At 37.9% G+C, this 19,723-nt stretch overlaps 1 protein-coding gene across 1 annotated transcript in view; it reads right to left on the bottom strand.

The window, feature by feature from the left end:
• Positions 1–3,145: 3,145 nt before the first annotated feature.
• The window catches only part of LOC150104391 (uncharacterized), a 159,223-nt gene continuing 142,645 nt past the window's right edge, over positions 3,146–19,723 (bottom strand). The window contains exons 2-5 of the mRNA XM_090396973.1: positions 15,760–16,022; positions 13,761–14,027; positions 10,069–10,712; positions 3,146–7,086 (exon numbers count right to left, since the gene is read on the bottom strand). Of these exons, the coding sequence (XP_090253099.1) occupies positions 3,735–7,086; positions 10,069–10,712; positions 13,761–14,027; positions 15,760–16,022 (4,526 nt within the window). The 3' untranslated portion in view covers positions 3,146–3,734. The remainder of the gene's footprint in view (positions 7,087–10,068; positions 10,713–13,760; positions 14,028–15,759; positions 16,023–19,723) is intronic.

Genomic DNA, 19,723 nt, shown 5'->3' on the forward strand with positions numbered 1-19,723 from the left:
TCCATTTATAAAAGTGCTGCGTTGTAATCTTCCTCCTCCTTCCAACTGTGATGTCTTGGTTTAACCTTCCTTCCTTGCACTTGAGTTGTGGTAGTGGAAAAAAAAAAAATTGGAGTTCATTGTATATGTGGAATAAGGAGAGAGAATAACTCTATTTTTGGAAGCGGTATAGCACTCTACATAACATGCCTGCACAGATATAAAGAGGCATTCTTTACTTACTGTAGACACTACAGAATGAGATAGATCAGAACATGCACTTTCAGACTTACTCCACATCTAAGTTCGAAAACAAATCAAATGTTTGAATTCTCATCGTTTACTCACTGAAAGCAAATTTCAATCTTTGAAAGATTTCTCTAGTTCTGCTGAGGTTGAAGCAGAATTTGGTGTGTGTGTTGCTCTTTGCTAATTTTTTAAAGCAAAAATTGCAAAGTGCATAACAACGCTACTCTTTACAAGGTATTGTTACTTTTGGATTAATAAACTAAATATGTTGAAAATAACAGTTTTACCCTACACCAGTGTTTCTCCAACGTGGGGCAATTAGAAAATGTATATGTACATATTTATACATATTTGTATTATACTTTTTCAGAACTTGGCTGACTATTATGCTAGAGGGGGTCAACAAAATATTTGAGACGTTGAGGTGGGGCATGATCCAAAAAAGGTTGAGAAACACTGCCCTACACAGACAAGACAAAATAATCCTTAACGACAGTAATGCAAATGTCGTTTTAGAGATAAGGTGATAGGCTACTTAAGGGTTTCTTAAGTACATATTCTTCTATGGAAATTGCGGGTATTCTCAGGAAAACAACTGCAGCTATCTCGTGGCTCCGTAAGTAGTGCAAGTTCTAGTCTTTTATTTTTTTACGATATCGGGATGGGATTAAAATCCCCGCATTGCAGCAAACTACTCCTTACCTGAATCACGTGAACTGTAAACTTCTAGGTAATCATTTTCACAATGCGCTCTCAATATTTCATATCACCCTTCGCCCCCCCCCCCGTTAGCTCCTTTTTTCCTATGAATTTCTTAGCTAAGGTAAAACCGCCTCGTTTCCATCGGATGATAATGTTGCCTGCGGTTAATTTAGGTAATAAGCTTTTCATGTCGGTGACACTACACAGACGTAGAGTTGAGTCTAGACATACACCTGCTTACGTTATATGCAGGTTTTGACGACAGGAATATATCATAATGTTTATTTCTGTAACAAGCATGTTTTTGTGTTAATTTTAGTATAGTGTATGAAGAGGTGAGTGAGGATTATTAATAGGTATATACATAACATGAACGATATGCATGACCTGCTTATTTAACTCCATGTTCTCTATATCTGGGGGTCTTTGAAAACAACTCGGAAACTGTGTGTGTGTGTGTAAACAAATAATTAAATAACACATCCCCTTTCCATTTGCCATGAACCACGATCGATGCTTCCACCCAGAGGAGTGGCTGGTTCAGGTTCCGATTTGGTAAATATGTGTCTGTACACAAGATCGAATTCACATCATGTTAACCTGGCATACAATTCACAAAAACCAGGGACTGATGAGATCCATATAATATCATCGTTCCCTGATCTTCCACACCGAAAAGTCATTGGAACAAAAATATGACCGGATTCATTAGATTCAGTACTCTATTGTACAAGATTAATAAACAATAAAATCTATTTAATGAATTACGTTCATTAATTATTAATCTTATGCAATAAATAGATTAATCACTCAATTCCTAAACAGATATTTCTGCGATGCATGTTATTAGTTTACTTATATCAGCATTAACAGTCTACTAGAGAAAACTGAAATTCGTCTGATACTTTGTGGTGAAAAGCAAGTTGAGAAATACAAATGATATGGAAGAAGACAATTCTGATTTTCGTTGAAAGATATTGCAATAGTCTGTCTGCAATTAAAAATAATAATTAAAAAAAAAACATTTTTAAATTTTAGGGTTTCATAATTTTTGTACTACTTTATTTTACTTCTTTAAGCCTTTCTTTCTTCTCCTGGTCACCTTTCCCCGTGTGAAATATTTTTTATAATTGAACTGTCAAGTAAAAACTTTAAAGAACTCGGAATTCAGTTGCGACAACATGCAATGAAAAAATATCCTTAAAATAGCTTTTTACGAGTTAGCATTGCATGCCTGATTTTGCACGGTATCTCTAGAGTTTTATTTTATGTTCATTCTCTCCTTTCCTACAAATTCATCCAGAATTGGAATTTTGTTCATCCAGTTTCTGCTCAATTTAATGAGCGGCACATTATTTGGAGAACATCAGTGTGTTATTCTTCAAATATATTTCCACACTGCAGGCTATAAAAAAATAAATAAAAAGTGAAATTTAACATTCTAATTACACACAGTTGCATTTCTTTATAACAGCACTCATGTACAAAGTACAAGAATAATTGTACCTTGTATACGTCTGTACGCTTTCTGCTATTCCTATCCTAATGCCTCAATTTTTCTTTCGAAGCATACGAAGATTTTCGACCTCCCCCCCTTCTTCCGACGTAATACACAAATAGTATTTACTAAAGTCATACAATTAAATGTACCAAAAATATTCAATTCCAAATTACTCTATGTTGAAAAGATGTCGAGACGATTGCGCACCGGAAGAGGCTCGGCATTGTCAAGCTATTCTGTACGCCTTACACTTCCTGCTATTCTATTATCGTACCGTCGATTTGTTTTATTTCGGGGAATTCAAAGTTGTGAAACATGCAGATTAGTAATACCAGATTTATTTGTAAGTAATCTGGTAACAGATTTATTACAATGACATATGTTACTGTAATAAATTGAAAATTATTATTATTATTTTTTAATTGTCGGTTGTACTTTAAATCTGAGATCCTTACCCCTCCAGTGATCCATTCCTCTATGTACCCTTTAGCTGTCCCCCTCTTCGTTTTCAGTTATTACGAAGTTCGACCATTCAATTTTCCCTTTCGTGGCATTCGTGTTCGAGTCTTTGGTATAGTTGTGATAACAATTTCCATGAAAATGTTCCAGAAGGAAGATTTCAAGATTATTTATACCTTCAACTCTAATGTATTTCTAAGTACTTACTTCATCAAAAATCAGAAAATTATTTAACTCTACGTATAAAGATTTATAATTTATTATTTTTATATATATATAAAAAATCACTGAATGTACTTGTTACATTTATGTTGAGGTGACAATTATCAAAGTGTACATTGCAGAGTGTACATGATACTTGAACACATCATTGTATAACCTATGTACAAATGAATAATATAATTTATATTTAGAATCATTCGTTACAATTTTGGAAGTAAAATGCTCTATCCGTATTAACAGTATGTGCTACTGTAATGGAAGAGATAAAATAATACACCAATGGTAACCCTTAGGCACTAGATATAAGGCAAAGGAACTGTCTAGAGACAGTACATTACGATCTCCTAAAGGCACCACCTCCGAGACGACACTCGTTTCGCTCTGTAAGACAGAGCGAAAGATGACACTGAGCCATAACAAGTTTCTTATTTACAAAATACTTCGCTACCTTTGAACTATATATTAAGTTTTTAAAAAACTTTCTGAATTCGGAATAAAATTTTACAGGTACAAAAAAACCTATTTTAAGTACGAAACAGCGCGCATGCAATTTTGTAGTTGGGCAACACTACACAGCGAATAGTGTAACAAATGACTTTATAAATTATAAAAGGCAACATTTTTAGACCCAGGTACTAGTTACTCGAGCTGCTGAATTTCCATTATATTGGTCCGAATGAGCCCGAAGAGGGGTCTCTTTTTCTGAAGTCTTCTGATACGAACCCATACTCTTATTGATACCGTCGCCCGCTGAAAATTCTTGATGTGAATCGACATTCTGAGAATCTTTATGCGCTTCCAATTCTTCAGAACAATCTTCCCATATTGGAGGATAAGCTAAATCATAACGAGCCTGGCAAGATCCCCTAGCCCTAACACCCCGTTTCAGAGGAACCGTGCTGAGATTATTCCACATCAAACTCGGAGACTGAGCATCGGCATTCAAACTCTTCACAGGGGACGTTGGAAGCGACTGAGACAAAGGCTGAAGAGGAGCAGGCTCTTGACCGCTGGATTGAGACCGTTGAGAAGCAGTGGCTCTAAGTTGTTCGGCAGCAGACATTCGAGATCCAGTGACGGCGGTGCTAGCTCTCGTCTGCAGCAAAAGCATTTTAAAATCGTGCATGCTAGTCGGTCTGCTAGTGCCCAGTCTGTCTTGTGCAAGGCTTCGCCTCTCTCCGGGAATGTTGGGAAATTCTTTAAGATCTCCAATCCAGCTGTGCCTGTCTCGAGGTGTTCCTAAGTTTGCATTCCTTGGAGTTAAGAATCCAGTTTCAACCAAGGTACCTTTGCTGGGAGTGGACGGTCTCCCAGTGCTTGGAGAACTAGAACGCGAAGAAAGTGGTGATGCAGAAACTTCGGAATCTGTTTTTATGTTGAGTTTCTTTTTCGAGCTGTGGATTATAGCGAACAGTTCGGAGGGTGACATTCCTTTACGCTGCCTCTCTCTCGGTACAGAAGTTAAGCTTGGAGGTTTCCCATTTGGCACTGAGGGTTGTGAGGTAGGAGGTGGAGAAAGGCTTTTGCAAGATGGATCCAGAAGAGAAGAATGGAAAGAAGGGGAATGCGGTTGTGCAGATAAACCTTTAAAATTTTCAGAACGTTGAAACCCGTTATGTCGGGGAGATAAATGATTACGTGAAGCCGTCGATAAGACTTGAGTTTCAAGTTTTTTCTGAGGCGATTGCAAAGGAGAAGATTCGCGTATGTTTGAAGACAGCGACCTAGTCATGGAGAAGGAAGGGCGCTTCGAGTCTCCATTAAAGGGCTCAGGAGGTGCACGTCTCATAGGCGAAATATTACTTGCAGGAGCATGTGATAGCGGAGACAGGGCACGATACTGTGGTTGTGGATTAATTAGTCTATTTCCATTTCCTTCTCTGTGATCGAAATTATATGGAGATGCATTTCTCGCAGCATTTCCTGCAGGTGAAAATCCATACCTGGTTGGCGAGGCATCGAGGCGACGTATTTGGAAAGGCGATGCGATATTTCTACCTGATCCAACAGGTTTGGGAGATATTACAATACTGCTGGGTTTGTTAACTGTAGAAACCGATGAGGTCGAGTTGGAAGATGTGATGCAGCCGTTCGATATTAACTTCATCGATGCTTTATTGCGAATAGATTCTGGAGAAGAAGGATGATTGCAATTTTGACTCAATGGTAATGTAGCAAACCTTGGCTGATGAGACTGTACGGGTGAAGGCGGGCAAGTGTAATTCATTGGATGTCCATCTCGCCTTCTACCCATGGAATTAGATGAAAAAACAACCTTGCCAGCAGGATCAAGTGTCACGCGAGCTACTGCTGGCCTACTCTTAACGTGTGGAAGACTCTGACTGGAATATTGAGTTGAAGGGGTCTTTGCCTCATATGGTGGCGTACTTGCTGCAAGAAGAGGAAGCGATCGCTCTTGAAAATTAGAAGTTTTGCTTCCAGAGGTAGGGGAAATGGGTATACGGCTTTGTCCGTTTGTTGCGTTTTTGGTAGAATGAACGATGTTGGGTGATAAACATGGGATTCTCTGAATCGGACTATTCAAAGAGTTTTTACTGGTAGGGGAGGTAGGACTTTCTACAGGAGATGTCACTGTTTTCACTTCTCGGGAAATGGGAGTCACAGTAATATGCTGGGCATATTTCAATGGAATTAGTGATTTTTCTTCCTGAGGAGATAATTTTTGTGTGACAACAGGCGGACTTGACACAATGAGCCTACTATCTTCCCACGTAGACCGTACAGGAGAAGTGTGTCGGGAAGGTCTTTGATTTTCTCCATTATCACTAGGATAAGAATTTCCTTCTGAAACTGGGCTTGTCAATGTTGGTTCTGATTTTTCTGCAACTGCTACTTCTTGAGGAGTTATTGAAAAACTTTTCAGGGGCAGCTTTTCGGGACAGGCAGGCCTTGACATCGCAATAGCTGGATGAATATCAGACTTCGGAAGAGGCGTGGTACCGTACATATTAATTGTCGGTGAATTTAGCGACGTTAAAACCGTATTCCCTTTATTTTTTGAAACGTCATTACCGCTGGTCGAACTTGCTTCTAAAGCAGTTGAATTGGCGTTAAACAAAGGGCTTTGTTCTTCACCAGATTGGCCCGGGACTTCTGTATGTTTTCCTTTTTCTTCATCAACGTCTTCCTGGTGAATTTCTGCTATGATAGTTGTTGGCGATTTAGACCGATTCGGTTCTCTGTCTCCCTCATCATCACTTGTCTCCGGAGACACAGCACACATAGAAGGGTACTTGCTAGAATTAATCGCCGTCTTCTCTTTTAATCTGGTTACCGTTTCGAGATCAGATTCAGACGCCTCACCGTTCAGCTGTGGATCTTCTGAACAATTATTACAGATTTCTTTTTCTTCGAGTTGTTCGGAGTCTGTAGATTCTTGTGAATGTTTAATGCTTGAAAGTCGAGGCGGAGGTTGAGGGGGAGTTTTCTTTCTGGTCAGAGTTTCGGATTGAGGTGGTTTTTCTGAACCATTGCGCGATAAGAAGCTATTCAGGCTTCCATTTCCTACGGTGCTCATAGAACTCTGTGAACCTCTGCTACGTGCTTTTGTTCGGGAACTCTCCGCTGGTGACTCGCCTCGCTGTAATGCATGAACTGATCGATGCCACAGACCACTGTCCGTGTGCATCGAGGTATAATAACCATCAGTATCTACAGAATACACGGATGATTCTTCGTCATCCATAGGACCGGGCGAAGCCTGGGGAGAACACAGAATCCTTCGAGCAAAAAAAGGAGAAAGGATTTTTGGTGTGCTGGTATTGTCTGAGGGACAGTTTTCTGGAGTGGAAACAGTAGACTGAGTGCTCTGATCGCATGCCGAGTTTGGTCGATTTTCCACTTCCCGAGAATGACGAAGAATGGTTTTCACCATTGGAGACGAATCCTTTGGACGACCTCTGGAAGAAGGAGATGTTCCACAGTTGAATCCAGCTAAGATGTCATCTTGAGACCTGTTAAATCGGAAAGAAAAGGTAAGGATTAGAAGTTTTACAAGATTTCGGAGTCTGTAGATTTCGTTGACTCTGAAAGAACTAGCACGAATAAATGAAATTTGACACCCGTACTACGGAAGTGTGTGCGAGTGAGTGATAAGATAGAGCATGTAATATGACTGCTAGGAAGGACGTGTGCCATCTTCAGGTAAGAATAATATTCGATATAATCAGAGAAAACACTTTTATTGCTGGAAAAATATTTAGAATACAGATCTGTGATATGTTGATATTAGGTTCTTACTTCAATAAAGCCTACCTCCATGCACATTTTTTTGTCGGAGGCTTCTGCATCTGCTGAAGTTTCCAAAGCCACACTTCTGATCAAATTGATCGTCCTTCTTGACTATCTCCAGGAGACAAAAAAAAAAAAAAAAAAAAAATCTCTTCGCCTCCATATGAGAATGGCTGGAACCAGGACAAACTGAAAACGTTCTGGTTCGAGGGTAGGTAGGTGGCTAGGAATCGTGGAGTTAAATCTATAAAAATAGTTCTCCTTTGGAATAAGTAGACATTAAGGATGTCATGTTCATGCAATGACGGATCTCTGTCGAAGCAATTTTCGTTGAAGGCTGATATAAAAATATTGAAATCACAATAACAGATAAATGTGTAATCATTGTTTGCACAGAACCATGAAATATTAACTTTTCTTTAGTAATAATTATAACTTTTTTTTCAAGGAGTGGCACGATCAGAAATTCTCAGAAAAACAAACTATGTTAGTATAAAGCCTACGTATATTCTTCACTTATGAATTTAAAGCCAGGGAAGTAATTATTATCTTGAAAGCATATCATTTTGAGATGTGTTGTGCCTTAGTTATTCGAATGAATAGATAAATCTGTTAATGAGGTTTCCATGCTGTTTTCTTAATTAGATTTAATTAGGATAGAAATAAACGGGGAAGATACAAAAAAATTAACTTAACCCCTTAACATACAAAGACGTCTGTGACACGCCTTTTGTTTATTGAACCAAAATTGATTTTGAATTTTGGTTTCGTTTGTATATAATTTTGTATCGGCTATTTCGTTTGCGTTTGCACAAATTCATCATGATTTTTCAAATAATGATGAATTTGATCCAGCAAATCACCCTCGCCCAAAACATTGGCAGAAAAACGACCGCTTTCTGATTTTTAATTGGTACGTTAAGGGGTTAATTTTAACCAAATTTACTTTTGGCATCTCTGATTTGTAGCTGGAGACCAAAAGTTTCACCGCAAGATTATGATTGCTAACTCTAGTTAAACAACATTCATAGTCGATACTTCAAGTAAGATTTAATTGTTATTTCTGCAGTTTTTTGAGTCATAATTAATCCTAATCCGAGCGAATTAAAAAAAAAAAAAAAAAGGTGCCGCAGAAACAGAGGAGTAAAACTGTCTGCATAATGATAGGCCTACTAACATTCAAAAATAATGAACTATTCTTGGTTACATGTTAACATTCTTGTCCCCATCCCTAGAAATTCTAGTGAGGTGTGGCTGTAATGTAGCTACGTTGTCGCCTACGAATACGTGTGACGACTGAAATTAATTACACAAGAAGGTGATTAATTTCACGAGCAATTCAGCCAGTAAAGTTCTTATCGCAAGGACCCCCAATTTATCTTTGCAACAAATGACCCGACGTGATATTCTTCACTGATTAGACACCAGTTATGAGTGATGTTGGAGAGAAAGAAGGGGGGGGGGGAGCCCTTCCTCTTCATCTGAAGGGAAACTAGTTGAAAGTTCTTAATAGCGATAACAATAAAATTAAACAAAAAAATTAAAAAAAAAAAAACTAAAAAATGAAACAGTCTTCAAGAACCTGAAGAAATTGCCTTTTTACTGTGGGATTTTTACACGTAATCACATTAAATATTTTTAATGTGCTAAGTTTTAAATTTCGATATGCTCTTTCAGGTAATGTATGCTACTAATGAAAAGGTTGTGCGACAGAAAGACTATGCTACATACCTGTAGCTAATTTTCTTTTTTACCTATCTGTTTCTCGTAAGTAGCTACCACACTAACAGGTTTTTGGCAGAACAGTCGGGATCATTTCCTTTGTTTTCCTAATAGTCATTGTCACTTTTAGTGGTATTGTCTGTAAAGTTGCTTTACAGACAATACCACCAAAAAATGTTAAAACAACTGCGTCTAATTTCACTCTTTGCTGTATCATAATTAACGAATATGCTTCTATTCCAGAACATGTCTTACTCTAGATGTTCAATATGAGGCACTGCTTGATGGTCCTATTTTTATGAAACAGAGAATGGCAACAAAAACGGAAGATAACGTCCTTTTGTTTTATCAAGGATATATTCCATTTTATATTAATGAAGGCCGGCCTGGTTGGCCGAGTGGATATTCGAACCCGCAGACTAATCCCGCCTAGGCATGAATGTTTGCGATTGTCTTCCACCTTCATACATACAAGTGAATAAACATTCTCCCAAGATGGACTGGGTCGTCATGGGAGAAGAAGACCCAACCCTCCCACAATGGGAGAGGCCCTCGCCCTGTAGTGGGTGAGCAAGACAGGCTGATCATCATCATATAAATGAAGAACAAAGCTGATTATAGATGGATCGAAAGGAGAAAATACCCAAATCCAAAAATATCAAGAAAGACTTGCAGTTCGGCAGATCTTTTAAAAATCGCTGTTTGTCACTGTTGCGGTAATACTGGTGAGTTGACAGATCTCAGCCAGAAATTCTTACTGATCAACCTGTCTGAAAGGAACTACGGAAAGAAACAACGTTGGCATATTTAAAACTTCTTGGCATAGAGTTAGTTTTAATGGTTATCCATTCATCATTAACACGAGTTTGGTTAAATGTACAGACATTTCATGACATGGTATTTTCTAAAGATTCACGGATTTCTTCGATGCAATGTATTGACACTCAGTAATACTAGTTTAAGATGCGAACAAATATACGAACCTTCCGTCAGTATCAGAAAGCACGGAATCTTTGCCCAAAGAACTCCTGGAAGGACTGCATGCACCATCGACAGTGGGTAAAGGATGCTGCTGATCGGAGTCAACGGACGCTCTTGTGCTGCTACTTCCACTCCAGTTGCCGCTTGACGAACGCCCGTCATCGCCGGTCTTCCCTGCTGTTCGAGAGGAACTTTGCCTCATTTTCACGGCTGTTGTCATGGCCGCCGATAACGTTGAGATGGGTATGAAGCTGCGGGATTTTGTTTTCACTCCGCATTTCTCGCCTTTTTTTGGACCTGAACGAGTTTCATTTTCTGTACCAACTGCCGAGTTATCGGAGAGATTTTCGTTCTTCCCGACGTGACCAGAAGGGGATTCGAGTGGAACTGGACTGATTTCGAGTTGGGATTTCCTCCTCGAGTCATATTTCTGGGAAGACCGCTCTTTCGTCCAGGAAATGGGCAAAGGTGGAGAAGCGGGACATTCGATCCTCAGAAAGCTTTCGAGGTCATCCGTCTGACACGAGCTATTTACAAGATCCCTCGACTGTTTGAGAACTTCTTCCAACTCTTTGCTACTGCCTTCTGAAATCGTGTTTCTTCGTTTAATCTTTTTTCGCTTCTTTCTCCTTACGATGAAATCAACCTGGAAAAGAAACAGAATTCGAATGCATCCAAATTTTAAATATTTCCTTGTTTTCGTCACAGAAACTGAGAGATATTCATTTTTTCTTTGAGTCTTTAAAAATGAGTGAATTTATGAAAATTATATAAGAAAAATTTATTATTTTTTATAGAAATAATGTTTGCCTTCGAAATTGTTTCAAAAGGAATAAGACATGTAGCCTCTAGTTGGGAATATCACAACCAAATGAAATTTCGCCAGTTTCAGATGAATCCGTCAAGTGCAACGGATGGCTTAAGATCCTCTTGTCCAACATTTATTGAGCAAGATTTTTAAAATAGTTTAGACGGCGAGCAGCAATTTTTTTTTTTAATATATAAGATGATATAACTATAAAGATATATTGTTTGTTTTGTTAATCCTTTAATAACAGAACAAATGAAATTTAAAAGTTGAAAAAAAAAAAAAAAAGCTTAGTTAATGAAAGCTATAGAAGAAGATTAAACGTCACTGAAAGTTACTGCATAAAGTTACATTACTTCGGCGTGGAAGTAACTGTTTAAAAGTAGTCATTCATACTGTTTCTGGGTTTTGATTATGTATTTCATGTTAGAAAAGTCCTTCTCGGCATACTTTTGTATGCCGAGAAGGACTTCCAAGCATCGAAATAATTTTTAATTCCAAATCTTTCATGTGTGAGTATTTCTCAGTGAAATAAAAAACGTTTAAGACAATTCTTCGGTCTCTGATCGAACTCTGATAAGTTCATCTTTTTAGGTTCGCAACAATTTCATTTGATAAATGGATTGCTGAACACCCGTATGCTTGTTATCAAAATTCTCAATAAGAGTGTCGAGCCCAGGAATAAATACTTCTAAATTCTGGCGTTTAACCAAGTATTGTCATTTATCAAAAACTTCCTTGCAGGATTCGATGTGAATTCAACTGTTTTCTTTCTAGATTTGATTTTAACGATGGCAGCTTATTACTAAAACCTGTTACAATGACCATAAAGATTACATATTGCTTGGTCTTTCCCTTGCAGAGCAAAATAATTAACACATTCAAATACTGAGTTATAACAGTTAGGAAAACAAGACGACGCAAAAGGACATCATGGAAACTTTCAGTTATATCAGTATCTATCTCACTTTACTTCTTCCAATAAAAAGAGAGAAAGTTCTTTAAATTTGAAAAATCTTACTAAACATTTTCCACCGCTCAGTCAAAGTTCGATCATGCAGAAGCAAGTCACCATATCCGGCATCAAGTTAATTTAAAAATGTTTTGAATTTTCTATGCAAAGAGCACGGTTTACGTTATTGATTATTTTCACTACCTTGTCCATGTATTAGATAGTTCCAGCGAAGAAACACATAACGTTTGTCGATGTACAAAGCAATGTAACATTTGGAATTTGATTTCATCTCTTTCCAGCAAACTGCAATAGTCTCCTGTCATGCCATATATACAAAGTTGCAATCAAATAGTAGTCAATAACAAGGAACATATAGCCAAAAGGGGGCACGTTTATTTTACGATGAAGTGAATATCAATTATATTTATTAAAAAGAAAAAGAGACTGTATGCCAATAACAATTCATCGTTGGTTGATGTCACTTAGAACTCGCAGAATGTTATACTAGAAATGATAAAACAGGGAAGCAAATTCAGAATGAAATTCTGAATTGCCAGCTGAACAGCACTGGCTTAAGGTCAAAGCATTGGCTAAAATTTGTCCATAATGAAATCATCGAGAATAGGCATATGAAAAACTGCTTTTCCCCCTTATAGAAGAACAAAGTAGTAAAAGGCTTTCATTACTATAAAGATGAGTTGGAAATAAACATTAGCTGACCATGCAGCATGGCCTTCAGTCATGCTGCATATTTTGAAGCAAGTTTATTGTACACAATCCGGTAATTTTTCATAACTGATTGTGACAACAGTTAATTTCTAGACTACAACTAGCAGTCGTGTTTGGATGTAGGTTGAGTTTACGCAAAAACATGAGGCTGAGCCGGACGTATCATGTCTGTTCATTATATCTTTCTGGGTGGAGAGTAAATGATGGCACTTTCACATGAATCGACTGAGTGGTGTTTTGAATAATATTTCATATTCTCAAAATTCACGTGTATGTATTAATAATCATCCGACTTCAGTGCACTTTTTTTTTTAAATTTCTAACGCCATTTTATTCGCAAAAGGGAAGGCGGAACTCATTTGGCGTTAATTAACTTTTGAAGAATGATGGGCAACTGGTTTCACACCCTTCAACCATCGTTTGCAGCGAGCTCAAGATAATAATGGATCAAAGTTTCAACGGATGGATTACAGCAGACAAGTGCTACCATCTCGTTGCCCCAAACCCTAATAGGTATGCCTGAAACAGTGAGTTCCACTGTCGATTTTTTAAATAAAAATTCCTATTTGCTTGTGCAAAAGATAGATTAACTGGGGATCGGTCGAAGTCAGCGACCAGAATCGAACCCATAGCAGTCTTCCATCGAGCGGGCGAGCACTATGGAAGTAAACACCATTTCCACTGGGCTATACAGGCACCTTTAATATCACAATAATACTAACAAATGTTACCAGTGCCTCTAATGGGAAATTCATTTTTTTTTGCCATCTGCAAGAAAGTAAATATCTCCAAATGACTTGTCACATAAGCAGGACATTTTGATGATGCGATATGATTTATATAATGTTTTCTCAATAAATCTGTAATAAAGATAATAAGGAAGCTCACTTGCTTTCTACGGCATTTGTTCTTCTGTCTCATACCAGACAAGCCTTCTTTTTACCAGCGTTAGAACAAAATTTTTAATTTCATTCTTAGGTCATCTAAAACATCACCGCCTGCCAACTTTAGCACGCGTGCTCAGGTTCTGATTCCTGTCTTGTATAATACATTTAAACCTAACGCTGGAGCATTATCGTAGGTGTGCCAATCGAATGAAGTATTTTACGATGCTTTAAATTAACTTAAGATAGTAAGAGAGAGAGAAGAAAAGAAAAAGAAGACAAAAACATGATTAAATTGTAGTTGTATACCACACTTACGTGTATTAGGGAGCGGCGAATGGATGAAAGCCTCCAGAAACTAGAACCAGTGACGTCAACTGGAACGACTGTGGACGGATATTCCAGTGATAATGCATGCATCAATTCCTCAGGAGAAGGCAATCTTCTCAGGATTTTGTCGCCATTGCGTGACTCGTCGATAGATGGCGCCACATCCCATCCAAGTCTGGTAAGATGCTTTGCAATTTCCAGCAGACACGTGTCTTCATCACCTGAGCCATCTCGAGCAAGAGCAAAACTTGCTGGCTGGAAAAAAGAGATTTGTATACTTAATGTTTAATAATATACGCGGCACTTAATATGTAGTGGCTTAGCAGAATGGGACTGCGTTTAAGCCACGATTTTGAATGAGCTGAAGTAAAATTGATCGAAATTGTTGTACTTAAAATATTAGCAGCAGCTGTCTGAAGGCTTCATTAAGATGAAATTTAAAGTGAATTTTAAGTTTTGCACTCTTTAAAAGAAAAATGAATGTAAATAATTTTAGAAGGAAAAAAAAAAAAAAAGATGTTTTCCTCTTTGAATATCAAAGCCAGAAAGGAATTTCCAATGAAATAACAGAACAGAAACGTCCGTATCCATTTGGGGAAGGGAAAAAAAAAAGGCTGAAATACATATTAATATAGCAGAAAATGATTAAGAAAAACTGAGAAGTATTTCTCAGTCCATCCTATATCCTTCCATTCTCTACTTCCAAGTTTGGATCCGGCACATCTAAATCACATTGGGTTACGCTGCATGATATAATGACAACTTGACCTCTTTTCCCTTTGAACAGAAATCGATTTATCGATTGTTCAAGAGTAATTTCTCATTTGCATTTTTAGAATTTCAATGCATTCTTAACTTGCTCGCTTAAAAAAAAAAAAAAATAAATCAACTTGGATTCCTTTGTTAGTTGCAGAATGACATTCCAGGCTACAACCAATGAAATATTTGTAAAGGGCATACCGCATGCAATTACGTTAATGCAGAAAAAAAGGTCACGGTCCTTTAAAGTGGATGGAGCAAAGTGCACCATTTCGTGAAGGAATTTGTCGTTGCTTGCCTCTATGCTTTTTCAGATTGCCGAGTAGACCTCTCTACATTACATACAAGCGAATCATCTGTACTATCAAAAGAGGAAAGTAGGTCGAAATTTAAAATCCAGTTGATGAAATCTCATACATAAAAGAATTTTATTCAACTGTCTTTAACAAGCTGCGTTTCCGAAATAATCATTTTGTAAAATGCAATTAATTTAATAGAAAATGAAGATTGTTTCCATAGCACTAGACTGCCAAAAGAAGAATAAGTTCGATTATACTAGAGGGACTTTTTTTAAGGCATTTCCAAACATCGACTAGCTGGTTTACCAGTTGGTCGATGTTTGGAATTTGCAGTTGTCCATCCGAGATATTTGGTATATTAACTCCGTCACTAAAGAAAATGGACCGCACAACACACTAATTCAGACAAGAATATCTGTGGTAGTGTTTGGAGCCACGAGATTGCGACACTTGTTTGTATACTCTCTTCCTCGATACATGCTGAAATCACAGTCTTGTGCATAGCTGGCAACAATGGAGATGGCTGTCGGTCTATCTTCAGAAATTTAGGGCTAAAGAGAAACTTTCCAGTTCACCTTAAAAGGGGGAAATGGCATAAAAGGAATAAAGGTTTACATACTTTTTCTAAGATTAATTGCTGATTAAAAAAGTACAGTAACTGCGAACATAAAAAGAAGGGAGAGCACTCATCTGCAGCTGACTGTGATAATCACTTATTAACACATTTGCATCTGTTTTAGGAACCAAAATAATAGTCTTTAGTACTGCTAGTCAAGCAATAAAGATTTCCCATGAAATAATTATAAGCGTGTATATTAAGAGAAATATTTCCAACATATTTTCATCCCCTTTGATTACATATTCTTAATGTAAACCATTTCGTTAAAGTTTACTGATAAGCTAATTCTAAGAATATTCGGCAGTCTTACTCTTCTTGTTTCGATGTCCAGGATTCGTTTTCTTCTTTTCTGTTCATCCCCAATGATCGGAGTGACCATGAAAATCCCTGATCCCGTACGACCGTCATCACGATAGCGATCTATTGTTCGTATAATGTTCACTGGAGTAGTAGCAGCTTTCTGGTACAGTTGATTGATGCACTCGGGTCTGGTGGCGAAGAGGTCTTTGGTCTGCTCATAAGCGGTGATGTAGTGTTGACGAACATGAGTAAACTTCTCCAAGTCACCTTCAGCTACAAAAACAGAAAAAGGAATTAAATGCATACATTATTATACTCTAGAAACGTCTATGTGAATAATATTTTCTGGATAGAATAGCGTTAAAGTGATATGAAGATTGGTCTTCAGTTGTAGTCGTAACAGAACTTTCAGTTTTCAATGGAAATATCGTTGTATGATAATATTCACTTTCATTGCACTTTAAATTCGATCATCCAGGACTCATTCCCAAAACATTGCCATCGTTGCGAAAACTAATATTAAAGTAGTGATGTATATCGTCTTATTCGTGGCTACTGGCATCTTTAGAATCGCATATTTAACTTCATCCAACATAAACGCGACTGGAACAAATGTGACCAGAAATTCAGAAATGTTATGTTCAACCAAAGAGATAGCTATTTTCAGAGGAAATGCTTGTCCCCAAAGTTTTCTCAAGTCATATCAGACTGTAGACAGGATGTCAAAATCTTGAAGAGAAATTTAGCTCTGGAGAACTACACCGACCTGTAAAATGCGACTAACTGAATAGCTGCGATGTTTGGAATTACAGCTAAAGCAGTATGAAGTTGGTGTATTATAGTTCTTAATGGTGTGTTCCTATTGACCTGTGTTTCGGGGAGGGAGAAATTTCAGGAAGGTGGGAGAGAGAAAGGATCACCTCCATAAAAGACAACTAATTCATCTTCAGTTGAAAACTGCTTATAAAGACTCTTTGCGAAATGCGATCGTCCAGAAACCAGATCTTCCGCTCAAAGGGCGACGTCGCTAATGCGTGCGTTCTGCTGAGTATGAAATATTTGAGCAAAATTCGAATACCTCATGCCGATTGTAAGCTTCTAAAAGTGAGAAATATTCTACAACAAGGAATCATACCGATTGTGATAATTAGTAACCACTTCTTCCCACTCCCGATTCATCAATAGTGTAACACCATATTTAGTAGCCCCGTAATACTTTCTATAGGATATTCGAATGCTTTCATTGGTACTCTCGGGCAGGAAAAAGCTTCCCTTACCTTCAATGGAAGGCGTTCCTCATGTCTTGGACGGGATTGAGACTCAGGACGCCATTCGCGATTACACGGAACTTATCACTTTACAAACCACTTATTTATTTGTTACGATCCAGATGAAGAAGAATCGAACGATTCGTCCTAAGAAAAAGAGGAAGTAGATCCTTCGCAGTTAAGAAATATCGTTATGTAACCATCTAAGGAAATGCACAATTCGCGTGTCTCAGGCTATACGTATTTGATATGGATTACATAGGAATGCATTACATACAATGTTTTTCACGACTGGGGAAAATTACGTAAGTTTTCGAACTTAACCGGGTACAAAACTTTTTATTTTATTTATTTATTTACTTTTAAGCAAGTGAGCGGAGTAACAAAAAGTGTTCGAAGCCTATAAAAGTCGATGGAAGAAGTCATCTCTTTTCTAATATCAAGATATAAAATATAATCAGGCGCTACTTCGAAAGTGTTCTCGTGTGTAAATTTGCATTCTCTTGTACTGCGAAACAGAAGTTGCTTTTGATTAAATAAAATTCCCTGTGGCTTAGTAAAATGAAGCGTCGAAAGAACAAATTAACTGCTCACTGAAATTACATCTGAAATAGAAATCGAGGAGCGCGGAATGCAAAACAAAACATGAATTTTAATGACCTCATGAAACCATTACGGGACAGCACGTCAAAATACCAGACTTTGCAAAGCCCAGAAACTGGGGGTTGCATGGACGTACCGGCAGGGAATAAGGAAGTTGGCGACATGCTGGTTGTAAATGAGCCATCACTTTAACTGTGGAGAGCGACGTGTATCTGAAGAGGCAGAGGATGGCTTAATTTTTGTTACGTTCCTATTTGGTTTGCTCGTGATATATTATTTTTTTCTTAAAGGTTTAACAAATTAATAATCAAATTCCGAATCATAACTATGACCAATAAATGAAATTAATGGCGAAATGCTTTTTTTTTTTTTATATATATAGAAGCCACCAAAAGCAATGGATATCAAAACAATTCATTGCGTGAAATATTAATATGTTGACATTAAAAGCACCCAAAGTTCAAAGGTCTCATGTCAAGAATTTCTCTCTCTCGGAAGTCAGTCAGTAACCTGTGTATAGAATGAACTTGTTATTCCCGCTTCTGGACTCTTTGTCCGAGTAGCCAATGAGCACTGCGGCTCAGCTGAATGCCTTTCCCGCCAAGCTCTGACTTGTGACCTGCTTTCCCTCCTCCGAGTTCAATCAGGTGCCTCCTTTCAACTGCCTCACTCCACCCGATTCCTGGAAGTGACTCACTGAAAGATTAGGAGTATTCCCATTCACTTGAATACAAGACAAATTACAGGGCTCCAGAGGGCGCTCTCCTGTTGCCGTCAGGAGATTCCCAATTGGTTGTAAACACATTACGATCTTCGCTGTTATGCGGGTTCTTGGAAAATTCGACATCAAACGACCAAAAATGCAAAATTCAACCACCGTTTACAGGCGACCTTTTCTATCCTGCGGCGGCAAGAAAAAGAATGGGAAGGAGGAGAAGTGAGGGGAGAAAGAGGGGTCGTGGAGGTCTCCTGTCAATGCCACAGAGACGCAAATTACGGATCCTTAAGCAGCTGTATGCAGGTAGTCCAACTCCTTAATTGATTCAACATCAATGCAAAAATTTTGGTGAATCACTTTTCTGGTTTTTGTTTTAAATAAATGTTAAAGCAAAAACATAAAAAATGTTAATATCATGATAGTTCGTATAATACTAACAATAATTTATAATAATAATTTAAAATTATCATTATATCGGAAAGCGTCTCCATTAAGTCAGAAGATGACTCCTCGCAGGAGATCTCTTTCACACAATATTTATCGTACCTTGCCTTAAATTCATTCACTGACGAAGCATCCACAACCACCACTAGCAGCTCATTCCACCCATTCACCATCCTCCAAGAACAAACCTACCGACTAACCACTCTTACACAATCCCCATCGACGACTCCTCGTTTTCTCTCTTCCTGCCATGTACTGATTATTATTATTATGCCTAAAGTTTAGGCATAATCTTGAAGTATATTGACGTTTAGGCAAAAAGTATATTTGAATATGAAAAACGAAAGGAACGAAAAATAGTTCGTGTGACTTATTTGTTCATATAGACCTCAAGCGAGCGCCTCACTTGGAGTGTGTATGTTTTGAATGCCGTGTTCACAGGAACGTGTAAAAATCTCTTTAGTTTTAGCTTGACACTAACCAGGGTCGATACAAAGGGCGACTACGATTTCGAGCTTTTCATACTGAAAGGCTCCGATCTTCTTAAAGACCGGCGCCTTTTACTAGACATTTTGCCGCCTCAGAGAACTCAGGCGTCGAAATGTCTATCTCCGGTGCCGACCAACCAAACATTTTCTCAACTTACCGCTTGCGAGACCATTCCCCGTAATTCAAGCGAACGAGGTCAAATTAAGCTTAGTAGATGCACACGTTTTGAATATTACCTGCGGTTAACTTTCGGTCTTCTCTATTTGATAGTAATACGGCCGCTTGATCCTAGCGAAATATTCGCTATTCATAAAGTGAAGCACAGAAACAATTTATTTTTCTCATTATCAATTTAATATTCGATCACAGATGCTGTACACTCCTAGAGAGTGCACAGGATGATTACATACAACATTCTGTTTGCATTGTCATGAATCTCCTGAACCAATGAT

The sequence above is a fragment of the Typopeltis vanoorti genome, chromosome 8 (assembly GCF_054136105.1).
Source record: "Typopeltis vanoorti isolate ZY-2024b chromosome 8, IOZ_Tvanoo_1.0, whole genome shotgun sequence".
NCBI lineage: Eukaryota > Metazoa > Arthropoda > Arachnida > Uropygi > Thelyphonidae > Typopeltis > Typopeltis vanoorti.